The sequence below is a fragment of the Phoca vitulina genome, unplaced genomic scaffold (genome assembly GCF_004348235.1).
Source record: "Phoca vitulina isolate PV1807 unplaced genomic scaffold, GSC_HSeal_1.0 scaffold28, whole genome shotgun sequence".
Taxonomy (NCBI): Eukaryota; Metazoa; Chordata; class Mammalia; order Carnivora; family Phocidae; genus Phoca; species Phoca vitulina.
In genome coordinates this window covers 8,038,461-8,053,078 of record NW_022589731.1, presented here as the reverse complement: position 1 = coordinate 8,053,078, position 14,618 = coordinate 8,038,461, and the positions used below count along the sequence as shown (strand labels likewise).

Below are 14,618 nucleotides of genomic sequence, written 5' to 3'. Positions count from 1 at the left end.
ACACGCGATTACTCCCTGGGGAACTTCAGGACAGGTCCAACAACACCCACTCCTAAAGAAGTCAAGCACCCTGCACTCGCAGCAGAAATTGGGATAAGACAAACCTACATCCGGCGTCTGGCGCAACCTAGCTACGCCATTTCCTTTCTATGAAGCTCCGCCCACTCCGCGTCCCTAACGCGAGTAAGGCTGGGCTGCCCAGAGAAAGCTGGGAATCACGTGGGTAGGGCGGCGTCTCGCGAGGCTTTTAACCTCTCGCGAGACTTGAACCGCTTCTGTCTTTTCCTCCTTCCACTGCCCGGCTTTCTTCCCCTCCCCCACATCGCCGACCAAGTTCTCGCGTTTCGGACGGAGTCGCCTTGTTGTTGCCGCGGAGATTTCTGCTGCTGCTGCTGCTGCTGCTGCCACTGTCGCCGCCGCCACCACTGGGCTCGTTTGCCCCGACCCCTTCCTGCCGCCCTGCCCCCAGCCCCACACAAGGTAACGAAGCCGGCGAGGGAGAGAGCAGGGCCTCGCCGGGCCTCGGCCTCTCCCTGGTTGAAGCGGAGGCTTGAGGCCGAGGAGCGGGCCGCGTTGGAGAGGCCTGGGCGCCGGCAAGAGTCTTAGGGGCCCGGCCTCCTCTGCCACCCAGAGTTGGGCCCTGAGCGGCCCCGGACGGGGCTGGGACCTCCGTGCGGTGGCGACGACCCGGGCTAACCCAGGAAACCGGTCGGGTGGGGTAGGGATGGCGAGGCCTCTTGAGGAAGCCCTCAGCAGTCCCCTGCGGAGCGCGTTTGGGGGTGTGAGGCTCCGGCACTGCTGGGGTCCTCTCCGTTTGTGTTTTCCGTTTCCCTGGAGCTTGTGTTTGAATTTCGAGGTCTGAAATAATCGACCAGTTGTGGCGGGCTTTGAGGTGTTGGGTGCCTGGCTTGCTCTAGCTTTGGAGCCCTTCCAGATTCCAGGCTGTGGTTGGACGGGAATTGTAAGACAGAGAAGGGTCCTCGGAAACCCCGCGTGTTTGCTTTATAAATCGAGAAAGGATTCTTGTATCTTATTTTCCGGAGGAGAATGAGCCAGAATGGGTGAAAGGCACACTCCTGACAATGCCTAAATGGGATAGGGTTTGTGCCGTTTTCTTTAATGAAGACGCTGCATCGGCAATATTTAAGTGGCCGGGTGAAACATTTTTGCTCTGGAGAAGAGGTTCTGAACACACTTACTGATTAATAGCTCACATAGAGAGTATTATTTATGTAGTTAATCCAAAAGCCATTTATATTTTGTTTTGGAAGTATTCTTTAGTGCTTAAAAGTATTTTTTTTCTTAATTCTCGACTCTTCCAACAGATTAGTGCCCCCCCCCCCCCCCCCCCCCCGCCTGGCGAAGATGTAACAGCCCTGTTAATTGAGCCAAATACAGTCTCTTCCCTGTTACAGGAGTTTAAAGAAAATTAGAAATTCTCCCTTTTCCTTTTGTCTTAGCTCTTGTCCGATAAATTCCACACAGAAACAAAACAAGTTTATAATCTGCGGAATCCATTCCCTTGAAGCTTGGATTTGACGCACAGCTTTTCTCAGAACTAAGAGTAAAGGTAATGGTATTAAATTAAGCTGCAGCAATGAATTATATTAAGGAGTTGGGAGCAAAACTGGTAAGGATTAAGTCAGGCAGACAGGGAAATTATTTTTTATGGTGTTTTTGGTTCAGTTTTCATGGTCTTACCTTTTTTATTTTCCCCAGATGTCAGAGGATCTAGCAAAGCAGCTGGCAAGCTACAAAGCTCAACTCCAGCAAGTTGAAGCTGCATTGTCTGGAAATGGAGAAAATGAAGATTTGCTAAAATTAAAGAAAGATTTACAAGTAAGTATAAGAGGACACTAATAGTTACATTGCTTAGAAAAAGTATTTCTTTGGTTTTCAAATGATTTACTGCTTAGGATCCAAAGCACCATTTGGAGGGGAGTGTTTCTTCCACTGTCCTCCGTTGTGTGTACATGTGTATATGCACATGTACATGGCTCACAGAGGCAGGGTTGCTTCCTCAGTTGTATACATCAAAATGAGTAAAGCATTGTGCTTATGTAAATCTTGTCTCCATATAATTTTTAAAAATAAGAGTTGAATTTAGAAGTCTCTGTCAAACCTTCTAGAGAATAGGTACATACAACTTTACAGTGCAAAGTGCTTTTATTTTTAAAGATCTGGCAAAGCAAATTTAGTTTGAGAGGTAACTAAAAGGAGAAAAATACATGGGATTTAAAAAGTTAACTATGCTGGTATTTAAAAAAAACAAATGTGGAAGCATTTTATAAGTGATAAAAACAATGAGAAAATTACAACCTGATAAGATTCTTTTTAATGTCACAAGATTCTTTGAAAATGAGTGTGTGTGTGTTTCAAAGCTAGCAGGTAAACACCTTGTATTGAAAAACACATTATAAAGATATATAAAGAGATACTTGTTTTCTGCATAAGTGTTACATAATGTTTGAATTTAAGGCTAGATTTTACATTGTAGTTCTTGACACTTGTTGAAGTTAAATTGAATGGATGTGGAAAGGAGATCTTCATTTGTTTTGTCATGGGAAAGTTCAGTAGGTATGACACTTGCCTTTTTAAAACCTGCAGTGGGGTTTCAAGACAAGCATAAAACCATTATAGTAAATATCTGTTGTTTCTCAGAACATGAGGTTGATTAATAAAAATACTGTATATATGTACATATATATCACTTCATTTTAATAAATTTGAGAGCTTAAAATTTTGAGCCTGATTTTTTTGAAAGTTTTAAAAGGTGTTTTGATTTGATGGTCTTTCTTTACTGATTTAGTATAAAACTAGAATCATCTTTATCCTGTCTAAATCCTTTCCCTCCCTTTATCATCCTCTTGCCCATTAAAATTAATATTTTAGGGATATTAGAACTGCAAATAAATGAAACTTATTTGAAATGGGGTCCAGATACAAGGACTTTGAAAGAGTTTATCTGGGCATAATTAAAATTAGTTGAATATTTTCAGGTTCAAATTGTGGAATTAGGATAAACTTGCCTGAAGTTGCAATAGTATGTAATTTTTAAAAACACAGAATATGGGACCCCTCTTCAGTATGTAAAAGTCAGGCCAGTGAATTTGAGAGTGCTAGTCAATACTAAAAATTTGTTTGGGGAGCAATTTCTCCCACCCCAGGCCAACTTTCTGTTTACCTCAAAGAGAGATTCTGATATGCATCTTCTTTTACCAGCTTAAAAGCGGTCCTTTTTTTTCTTTGAAGAAAATAAACATTGTTGGTATTATGTATATTGCGTCCTGGGCAGTTGGAAGAAGCTTATGTGTGGAACTGGTAGAGGGGAAGTTGGGAGTGAAGGTTGAAACTCAACATTATTGTGAGGTTTTTTTTTTTTTTTTTTTTAATATTTCTAGAATAAACTGTCAAGAGTCTAGGCAGAATTGCCTCACTATGACATGATCTATAGTGGAAGTATTGTAGGGAGAGAGACTGTTGTGGTAGATATTGTAATAAGCACATAAATGGCTTACTTAGTGTTCAGTTAATAATGACCTGGGGTCATTTATCTGTAAGTGTCCTCTTTTCTATAACCATTTAGAACAGCATTGTCCAGTAGAACTTTGTGTCATGATGAAAGTGTTTTATATTTACTGTGTCGTACTGTAGCTACTAGGGACTACTGAATATTTGAAATATGGCTAGGGTAGCTGAAGAACTGAATTTTTAATTTTTTTTAAGTAGCCACTTGTGACTACTATATTGGATAGCACAGATTTAGAAGCTTAAGTTCTAAAACTTCAGATAGTAGTAATGCAGAATGTTTTTCCTGACCAATCTTGATCACGGTTTCTTTTCCTCTTTGTCATGAAAACATATTTTTCATTTCGGTTTGCTAGATATAGGTCTATTTTGAACTGAAAATTACTCAAAGATAGAAGACATCATTGAAGATTAGATAAAGTTTTGAAAAGTGTTTGGGTGTCTGCTTCCACCTAGTAATTGTTGTCTCCATTGATTACAGTTATATCTTGTTTTATCATGGATTTTTAAAAAATATTTTTCCTTTTTATCTCTTCTCTGTTTCTGGGATATATACCTCATGCCTTTGATATTTAATTCTGCCTTTTATATTTGCTGAAAATTTGTTCAGACTAATGACTGAGTTTGTGGCCTCCTTTGTTTTGTGTTCCTTTAGTGGAATGTCTTTACCCTGGTTATGAATTTGTTTGCCCTTTCATTTATGACAAAATGCTTTTCTGCATTTTTTTTTTCAGTGACTTCATTTTGCCAGTAAGGCTTCCATGTTTATCTTTTTTATGTACTGTCTTTCACATAAAGTTACTCAGCGGGCAGCACAATCTACTGAAGTCCTAATTGCCTCTTTTCACTTAAAAAAGTGGGTATAGTAAGATCTAGGCTAGCTACCCAACTAGCTCCCCAGGCAGTCTGTGATAATCACAAAAATAGTCAATTTATTAGGCTGTTTTGCTGAATAAACTGGTTCTAAAGGAGGCAGGGGTCAAGTCACTTGTCTCATATATTACAGTGGCTCTCTGCATCCCCGAAACGCCTTCCTTCAGTAAGCAGAGTGCTTGAGTGCACCCTTTGACCTGCTGATATGTAGATCACAACATCTGATGCTTCCTGGAATTGCCGATTACTGTAACTGCTGCCCATCTGTCGATGAAGGAGCAGTTTCAGAACTCAGACTTGGGGGAGGAAAAGTAATTAATGGTATGTACCTTTAAGAACCCCCTCATACATAAAATAGTTTCTCTAATACTTTGGTCCGTATGCACATGTAAAGAAAACATTGAGAAGGGTCTTCATAGTTTGTTGGGAGGGGTATGTGAAACATGGCAAAATGAAAGGACAACTAGGGATAAATGCTTTTGATTTTTTTTAAAGTGTCACTTCAGTGCTGGGCTCTGAAAATTGTAACATGCACAGCTTTTCAGGACCCTTTGTTGAAAATGTATTTCTTTATGAAAATAAAATGGTAAGATGCTCTATGCTAAGAGAGGTAGAGTTCTAAATCTGAGACCTACAAATATAGAAATCATGTTTGTGCTTTAGTTAAATGAAATTATTTAATGATAGGGATTATATTGGCTCTTGAGTCAGGCTTACTGGATTATATTCTTGGCCCTAATAGTGGTTGATTAAAAACAAGACTGGATAATTCTCTCCTTCTTTGTAATAGTACATGATCTATTTATGTGGAAGTTCTTTGCTTTATTTGCAAAGAATTGTCTAATTAAAAGGTATTTAAATGGCTCTTTGGCACCTAATAAAATCTCATTAAAGATACTACTCTACTGAATTTTTAGCTCAAATCTGAGTTAGTCTAGTTTTTTAATTCACAAAACTGGCCTTTCTCCCAATGGCTTAATATTCCTTTTTTTTTTTTTTGAAGGCTCAAATATTAGTTTTTCAGAAATAGCCATGAAGATCTAGAATCTTTAGGGGAAAGGTAATATATAATTTCTTGGCTTCTGAACCAAACTATTATAAAACTTCAATAGGGGCCATAAGAAACTCAGTATAAAGTTTAACTTTGCTAAGTTTTCTCCCAAAACACAGTGTGATGTTTTAAGGTATTTTATATGCAACAGTGGGGGCAGGTATGCAAGTTTTTAAAATAAATCAGTTAAGGTGATGCATTATAGGTCTTCATCAGAGTAAAAATACAGCAGATAGGTAGCACAATCTATCAGTTCGTACTACTAAGTTTTTTAACCATCCCTACCAAATACCCTTGAATGAAGCCAGTAAGTATAAACCTGATAGAGAAAAAATACTTGCCACACAGGAAGGTATTGCCTGCCTGTGTGTTACATTTATTTTATTTTTTCCTTTTAAATGAAGCTGTGCTAATGTGCTTTTTAGAATATTTTATTTATTATTATTATTTTTTAAGATTTTATTTATTTATTTGACACACAAAGAGAGAACACAAGCAGGGGGGAGCGGCAGGCAGAGGGAGAGGGAGAAGCAGGCTCCCCGCCGAGCAGGGAGCCCGATGTGGGACTCCATCCCAGGACCCTGGAATCATGACCTGAGCTGAAGGCAGATGCTTAACCTACTGAGCCACCCAGGCGTCCCTGCTTTTTAGAATATTTTAAACCTAACTTGGTAATTTGCTTACCTGGATGGGGTAAGTTTTACAATAAATGAATAGGAAGACTACTGGCTTTTTATATGGGCCTATAGTATTTTAGTAGAAGTATGTATGAGCAGGAACATTTTTATTACTAATAAGGCTGCTTCAAGAGGTTTGGGTTTTGTTTTGGTTTGTTTTTTTTGACAGGGGTAGAGAAGAACATGTTGGCTAGAGAGTTCATACTTCTGCCAAGTAATGCCCTGTAAAACAGTCCAGGTGCATGAAATATATGTGACAAGATATGAGATAAAAGTGATCTTGAACCTAGTTTAGTCCTTCATAATTGACTATTTCTCATATTAGATCTGTGTAGCTAAAATAGGCACTTAGAAATAATGCATGGTAGGGGCACCTTGCTGGCCCAGTCAGTAGAGCAGGTGACTCCTGATTTCAGAGCCGGGAGTTCAGGCCCCACATTGGGTGTAGAGCTTACTTGAAAAAAGAAATCATGCATGGTATAAGCTCAAGTCTACCTTTTTTTGTTAGTATTTGAGGTTAATAAATTGAAAGGCAGCTGTCTGGGTTTAAATCCCAGTTCCACCACTGTATAAAATACTGTATCTTAGTTTCTATGTGCGGATAATCATAGTACCTATATCATAGTATTGTTATGAACTACAAATAAGTATGTGTAGTGTACTTAATAAATGGTATATGGTGTGAGAGCTATCATCATCAAAACCTGAAAACCTGTTGAAAGTAGGTGATAAGCGAATTATAAAAGTAATGTTATGGTTTTTGTTTTTTCTTTTTAGGAAGTTATAGAACTAACCAAAGACCTTCTGTCAACTCAGCCTTCAGAAACTCTTGCAAGTTCAGACAGTTTTGCTTCTACTCAGCCCACTCATTCATGGAAAGTAGGAGACAAGTGTATGGCAATCTGGAGTGAAGATGGACAGTAAGTGTAGAAAAAAACTCTAACTATAACATGAAATAATAAAATACAATGGTAAGAAGTTTTTATTCAGTTTGAACTACCCTATTTTATCTTTCTATGTAGCCAATATGATTTGTAGAGCCAATTTGATTATTGGGAGGTTACCACTAATGCAGTTCGGTTTTTAGCTTTTTTTTTTTTAAGATTTTATTTATTTATTTGACAGAGAGAGACACAGTGAGAGAGGGAACACAAGCAGGGGGAGTGGGAGAGGGAGAAGCAGGCTTCCCACCGAGCAGGGAGCCTGATGTGGGGCTCGATCCCAGGACCCTGGGATCATGACCTGAGCTGAAGGCAGACGCTTAACCGACTGAGCCACCCAGGTGCCCCAGTTTTTAGCTTTAGATTACATTTTGGGGCAGTTGAAGGGCTTGGATCCTAGAGGAGAGAAAAATCAAAGCTGAGGAAAATGAATGGATAGCTTAAATAATCTTAAATTTTTTCCTCAAATTGAAAATTGAGTGAATGGTTGGCTATTTTAGACTTGGGTAAAACACATACATTGAAATTATTCCTGTAAAAAATACCTTTTTGGGGCACCTGGGTGGCTCAGTCGTTAAGCGTCTGCCTTCGGCTCAGGTCATGATCCCAGGATCCTGGGATTGAGCCCCGCATCGGGCTCCCTGATCCACGGGAAGCCTGCTTCTCCCTCTCCCACTCCCCCTGCTTGTGTTCCCTCTCTCGCTGTGTGTGTCTCTGTCAAATAAATAAAATACTTAAAAAAAAAAACCTTTTCTCAAAGATACTGACTAAAGTACATCTAATAGACATATAAGAGACTTTCCTGACAATATTTTGATTAGGACCCCTTTTTTGATAGTAGATGGCTAACTCCAACCACTCTTTTGTATTACCTTTACTAAAGAGCCAACTGATGACAGAAGTTCCATTTGAGACACATGTAATAGTTGAAGCACTGCAGTGTAAGTCTTATAGGCTGAGTACTAAACCTTTACTCACCTGCTTACAGTCATGATATCTTTACAGGTGTTATGAAGCGGAGATCGAGGAGATAGATGAAGAAAATGGCACTGCTGCAATCACCTTTGCTGGCTACGGCAATGCTGAAGTGACCCCACTGTTGAACCTCAAGCCTGTAGAAGAAGGAAGGAAGGCAAAGGAGGACAGTGGCAACAAACCCATGTCAAAGTAAGTGATTTTGACTTTAGTAGTTTAAGTGTAATCTTCCCCATTTTGGTAGTTGAGGTAGTCCACAGAATCCATGCAGGCTAGATTAAGGTAAAAAGGTTGTAATACTCTTTACCATTATTTTGAAGATTAGCAATATAGGGTCAACCTTGTCTGTATGTGTATGCCTAGGCCCACTTAGGTATTGAGTATATTTATTAAGAGGATACTGTGTACCTCTCACTAAGCCAGGTGTTGGGTTTCCACCACAGTGAAGACAACCAGTTTGGGCCTTGTCCTGATTGAGTTTATAGTCTAGAGAACAAAACACAAAATTAAAGGAGAACTTTAATAGTTAAATATAGAAATTACGAAGGGAACATAATGGGTACTTTAAGGAACAAAGAAAAGACACCTGAACTGCACTTTAGTCATCAGGGCAAATGTCTTTGAGAAAATGACATCTGAACTGAGATGTGGGGGCGCCTGGGTGGCTCAGTCAGTTAAGCGACTGCCTTCCGCTCAGGTCATGATCCTCAGGGTCCTGGGATCGAGCCCCGAATCGGGCTCCCTGCTCAGTGGGAAGCCTGCTTCTCCTTCTCCCTCTGCTGTTTCCCCTGCTTGTGTGTGCGTGCACTCTCTCTCTCAAATAAACAAATTTTTAAAAAAAAATTTTTTTTAACTGAGATTTGAAAAGGAGTTAGCCAGGTAATGAATGAACTTGAAGGTATGACCTTGGGCAAACTGCTTAACTTCTTTCCTTATTTGTAAAACAGGGTTGATAGTATCTACATTGTAGGGTTGTAAGGATTAAATGTTAGCATTTATAAGCATGTAGCACAGTTCTTGACATGTAGTAAGAGTTCAGTAAATGTTTTTAAAAACTTTTAAAAAACTTCTAAAAAAGAAAACAAGGTTGGAACATAGAGGTAACAGAAACAAATTCCTGTGGTGAAAATTTGGGACTTTTAAAGGTGGGTGGTTTGATAAGAGAGGAGGTTAGAAAGGTCAAGGCCAGATCACAGAGCTTGACCGCCACTGGTGGATTTCAAATAGAGGAGATATGTGATCACAGTTGAACTTCCAAATAATCACTAACAGCAGAGGGAAGGCAGCTACTGATGTGATCCAGGTGTGAGATAATGTGGCCTGAACCCAGGGAGCAGCGGTAGGAGAAGTGTATGGTTTGAATGGTATTTAAGAGGTAGAATTAACAATATTTTGGTTTAACTTACACATACTTGCCACAATTTTCTCTTTTTCGGATTTGTCACGAGTTTTTAAAACTTAAGTTGCTACATAAATATATTTGAATTTGGAAAAATTACATCACCTGAGTATCCCAATGAGAAAATCAGATTGTAGAACAATGTAACATCTCTTTTTTTTTTAGTCTTTGACATCAGTGTAAAAAAGCTACACTTAGCTTCATAGTGGTGATTATATGATACAGAGGCATCTAGATCGTATTGCCTCTTTTTTAAAGACCTCTTTCTTCATCCTTTTGGTGAGAAAGTCAGTATGTTAACTGAGCAGAAATTATTGAGAAAGCTTTAGGCTCTGATCCTATATAGAGGAGTGTTTTTTGAAAGACTCCAGTTTTTGAAGAATTTTAAGCTGTGATCTCCTTGTATGCTGCTGTGCTCTTCCTGTCTAGGTGAAATAGTTTTATCTGCATTGCATCTCTTTTCTAAATGCAGCACATTAACCTTGCTAACTGTCCATTTAGAAATGGATAAAGGTTTAGATAGCTATTAATGTTAAAACTCATTTCTAAAATGCACCTGGCAAAAGCAATGTAAACATCAAAAAGTCATAGTTTAAATATTTGATTTGAGGAGTGCCTGGGTGGCTCAGTCAGTTGAGCAACTGAGTCTTGATTTCGGCTCAGGTCATGATCTTAGGGTCCTGGGATCAAGCCCCACGTCAGACTCTGTGCACTTAGCACAGAGTTTGCTTCTCCCTCTGCTCCCCCCTCCACTTGCACACACTCGCTTGCTCTCCGTAAAATAAAATCTTAAAAAAAATGTATTTGATTTGAATAGGTAATAGATTACAGATCTGGTTTGAAAGCTTCCAGGGATGCTGTGTATTTCAAATTAACATTTCTTAGTACTGGGTGATTGACATTGTTGGTGTTAGTGCTTCTATTCATGTAATGTGTAAGTTTATTACAGATGTTTTTGTTTTGTTTTTTGTTTTTTTGTACTGCTAAATATCTCTAAGGAAATCATCTATTAAATCTTAAGAGTTGACATTTAGCTGTTATATCCACACAGAAAAGAAATGATTGCCCAACAGCGTGAATATAAAAAGAAGAAAGCTTTGAAAAAAGCCCAGAGAATAAAAGAACTTGAGCAGGAAAGAGAGGACCAGAAGGTTAAATGGCAACAGTTCAACAACAGAGCCTATTCTAAAAACAAAAAAGGCCAGGTTAGTAAATCCTTTCGTTGTACTTCGTAAATTTGAAAAGTGTAATTGTCATTAAAATAACCTTAAAATGCAAAAGGGAGGTACATAGGTACATAGGTTTAAAAAAATACATAATTGGATCTTGAATTCAGAATCCTCTTTAATCTTCCGTTTGGCTTATTGTAAAATATCTCCATTAGCCACTGTCTCTCTGCCATAGAAACACTATGAATGAGAGAGTTTATATCATAAATTACAAAAGATCTAGATTGTTTACCCTTCTGTAAACTAAAATTTGAAAAACCATTTGGTACCTTACATACCACTTAGAGGGAGTGTGATGAACCCTACCTGCTTTGTTAACATGTTTTATATGCTGGCATCCACTGGTAGATTTTATTTAAAAGCTCCAGTTCCCTTGATGTGTACTGTACTTAAGTGTATTTTGGAAATGTTTTCCCCATAAAACTAATCAGAATGGTTTCTCTTTCATTTCCACTAGGTAAAAAGGAGTATTTTTGCTTCACCTGAGAGTGTAACCGGGAAAGTTGGAGTAGGAACTTGTGGAATTGCTGATAAACCTATGACACAATATCAAGATACCTCTAAATACAATGTCAGGCATTTGATGCCTCAATAATCAGAAAAACTGTTGGATTTCATCTCTGCAGGGCTTTACATTTACCTTTTTATCCTTATATTTTTCTAAAGGTAAATTATTTGTTAGATGAGTAAGGAAGATACCATTGTCGTCCTTGTTTGACTTCAGTAGAATGAAACTTGAAGAAATTGCATTTGATAACTGCTATTCATTTAACTTTTTGTTACTACTACCACAGATTTCCTCAAAGTTTGTTGAATAAAGCAACTTTTCTAGATAGATGCTGCATACATACAGCACTAGATGAATTGTTGATCTTCCTAATATCAGGCCCTTACTTAATGGATGGTGTGTACTTTTTGTAAAGTCCTAACTTGGAATTTTCAGATGCTTTGAACTTGCCACATATTGTAGCAATTCACTGGAACATCAAGGCAAAATACCAACCTGCTAAAGAGATCTTTTTTTCTTCAACTTAAACCCATAGCTGTTGCTAATTAAGCCTAAAAATAGGTTAATTTGATTAATTTAAAATGACAAACTTTGTTTTGAGGGTTTTCCTTCAATAATTTGTTTCTTAAGCCTTTTAGGCTATCTCTAAAATTGATCCAGCTCTTAAAATTTTTTCATGGAATTTTAATTTTGTATAAGAACCATGTTTAGGACCAGCTTCCTTTTCTAAGGGTTTTTTTCTGTTGTTGTGTTGTTTCTTTTTTTTTTTTTTTTTTTTAACATTTGCTCTTTTCCTGTGTTGATTTTTCCCTTATGGTAGTGGTACCATTTTTGGATGTGTAATGTTTATATAAGAAAACAAAAAGCTGATGTATAGCCCTGTATACAGTGTAGATACTATTTTTGTAAAAAAACAAAAAAATCCCCAAGGCTAAATTAATGAACAAGAGTACTGAATGTTTCATCATTAAAAATTTATTGTATTTCTTGTGCATTAATCTGACCATAATTTCCCTGTATATTATGTTCATGTAGCTGAGTTTGTAATTTTTGTTAACTAGATCAAGTTGTCAGCCTTTGTTGGTATAAGTGAACATCACAGTTATCCTGAGTTGAGTTTAAGCCAAATATATGCATAGTAAAGTGTCTTCCTATTAATGGAAGATGGTGATTTTTAGGGTATGTGTTAATTTCAGTTTTTGTATGTTTAACTTTTATTAAATAAAGTGTTTTTAAAATCTCCGGGGTGTGTTACCAGAAGGGTGGTGAAGTCCTAGCTGGCAGCACTGATAGAGTGATTAAGCTTCAGTCTTCTTGCTTGCATTCATCATTTCCACAGAAGAGAATACTGAGTATGTGATAAAGGTTTCAATAAATTCTTATGTACTTCTTCCATTAGACATAGAAATTGGATCCTAAAGGACAAACTATTTTTATCTTAAGGGCTTGTGCTGTGTATAGAGGTGTTTGTACATTTTTGGTAAAAGGAGAAAATAAAAATTTTAATGACTTTTAAATATTTTGGCAAATTGAAACTTAGGACAGTGACGAGAAGTAGAATTCTTTATCTTGCCCCTTCAGCTCTCTCCCAACCCAGGAGGATCAGTTTTCCTTCCTATAATTTATGGCCACAGGGTAGAACATGTAGGACAGAATGAAAGGTGAAGTCTTTTTTAAATACAAGGCACAAATTACAGCAGAATAGGACTACTTAGTCTGAAGAACTCCTAAAAAATACACTGTTCTTGTTACCAGTGTAACAAATCTCTTAAGAATTAATAATGGTATCTTTGAAGGGTTGCAAGGGAACCCTTTAAATTCAAAAGCACTTGGAAAGAAATTTGGTCCAATGGTGTGACCACACAGAATGGGTTTTGGTGAGATTACCTTGGTATGTTTGTTGGAGTAGGAATTTACCTGTTACTTGTATAGGCAAGACTCTTAATGTTGAAACTTGTATCTCCTTTGACCCAAGGGCTTCCTTTCTGCACATTAATTTTCCTGGAGGGGCTTTGCAGGAGAGAGAAAAGGAATAAAGGTGGCCATACTATATAAAACATTAAAAAATTATATGAGATCAGGAATCCCTGTGTCAAAAGACCTAGATGTGGCGCTTTGAAAAGTCCTGGTGTCAAGATAATGATCTTGTGTCTGGACTAAACTCAAAGGATCCCCGGGGGGATGGAGCACCTGTCTCCTAGTGTGATGCTTTCATGAGAAGCATGATAACCAGCGATATTTTACAAGTGAAGGTGGCTAAGTTCAATACTCTAAAACCAAATATGACACTTTGTTATATATTTAACACTCTGTTATAAAATTTAATGTAGTTTCCCCATCAAGAAGGGAGTCTTGAAGCTCTGAAACTCAGAATGAGTTCATGATGTGAGTCATGTACAGCCCCCAAGTAGCTGTGGTTGCATGGATCTTCTCAAAATTTGGCATTTGACTTTGTTACTGATCATTTCAAGGGAAGAACAGTCCTGATACCCCCCAAATAATTACATTTTAGTATCACAGACAATAAATGCTTTTTTAATTAACATGTAGAAAGGCCATACTGGAAGAGCCAAGGACTCAGGAGCCAGACTGCTTTAGAATCCTGGCCCCTCATTTTTACCTGTGTGTGTAACTTGTCTTAGCTTTCTCAGCTGTAGAATGAAAATACCAGTTTCGTTAGGTTGTAAGGATGAGTGAGTTAATATGTGTAAATTGCTTACAATACCTGACATGGTAAACACTGTAGAAGTGTTTGCTATTTACTGTGCAAGTGGTAATGGTGACTTTTTTTCCCTAACCTTAACAATGACAATTCACATTAACAATGCCCATTGCTTATAATTTGAAGCCTCTAATTATAAATGTATTACTGAACTGCTGTCAAATTACCAAAGTTATATATTAAGTACATGCCAGTAGAAGTTAAAATTTTTATATTAGAATATTTTAGGGCATGTCTCTGATGGGAAGGGAGTACAGGTTATAATAAAGTTACCCTAATGCTTGCTTAAAATTAAAAGCGGGATTTCTGGATCTGGGTCCTATTCCAGACCTATTTAGGCCAAAGTATGTCTGTTTTTGACAAACACCACAGGTGATTCTGATGTGCATCCCTGGCCTAGAACCATGTTTTACATTAAATGTAAAAACACTTTGATTTTTGAAATGAAGGAAAAATTACTAATGGGCAATTTCCTTAGCCCAATTATTAAGATTAGGCATCAGACCAAAATGAAATGCATCTGTCATAACTCATTATTTTAATATGCTTTGTCACAGTATATGTGTATGTGGGTGTTTTCCATTACAATGCAGTTTTAATGCTGAGTATATCTGCCTTTAAAATAGCAAGGGAAGAGGCTCCTGGGTGGCTCAGTGGGTTAAGCGTTCGACTCTTGATTGTGGCTCAGGTCATGATCTCAGGGTGGTGAGATGGA

General features: G+C 37.9%; 1 protein-coding gene across 2 annotated transcripts; it reads left to right on the top strand.

Moving 5' to 3' along the window:
- The first annotated feature begins 265 nt into the window (after positions 1 to 265).
- Positions 266 to 13,432, top strand: SMNDC1 (survival motor neuron domain containing 1). 2 transcript variants are annotated; one of them, XM_032423410.1, is made up of 7 exons: positions 266 to 480; positions 1,720 to 1,839; positions 4,535 to 4,722; positions 6,907 to 7,049; positions 8,076 to 8,237; positions 10,496 to 10,649; positions 11,131 to 13,432. In XM_032423410.1, exons 3-7 carry the CDS (start codon positions 4,720 to 4,722, stop codon positions 11,266 to 11,268), a joined length of 600 nt encoding a protein of 199 aa, XP_032279301.1. In that variant the 5' UTR covers positions 266 to 480; positions 1,720 to 1,839; positions 4,535 to 4,719; the 3' UTR covers positions 11,269 to 13,432. The 2 variants fall into 2 exon arrangements, with proteins under 2 accessions (XP_032279301.1, XP_032279300.1); XM_032423409.1 differs by lacking the exon at positions 4,535 to 4,722 and having other exon boundaries at positions 272 to 480.
- The last annotated feature ends 1,186 nt before the right edge of the window (positions 13,433 to 14,618 follow it).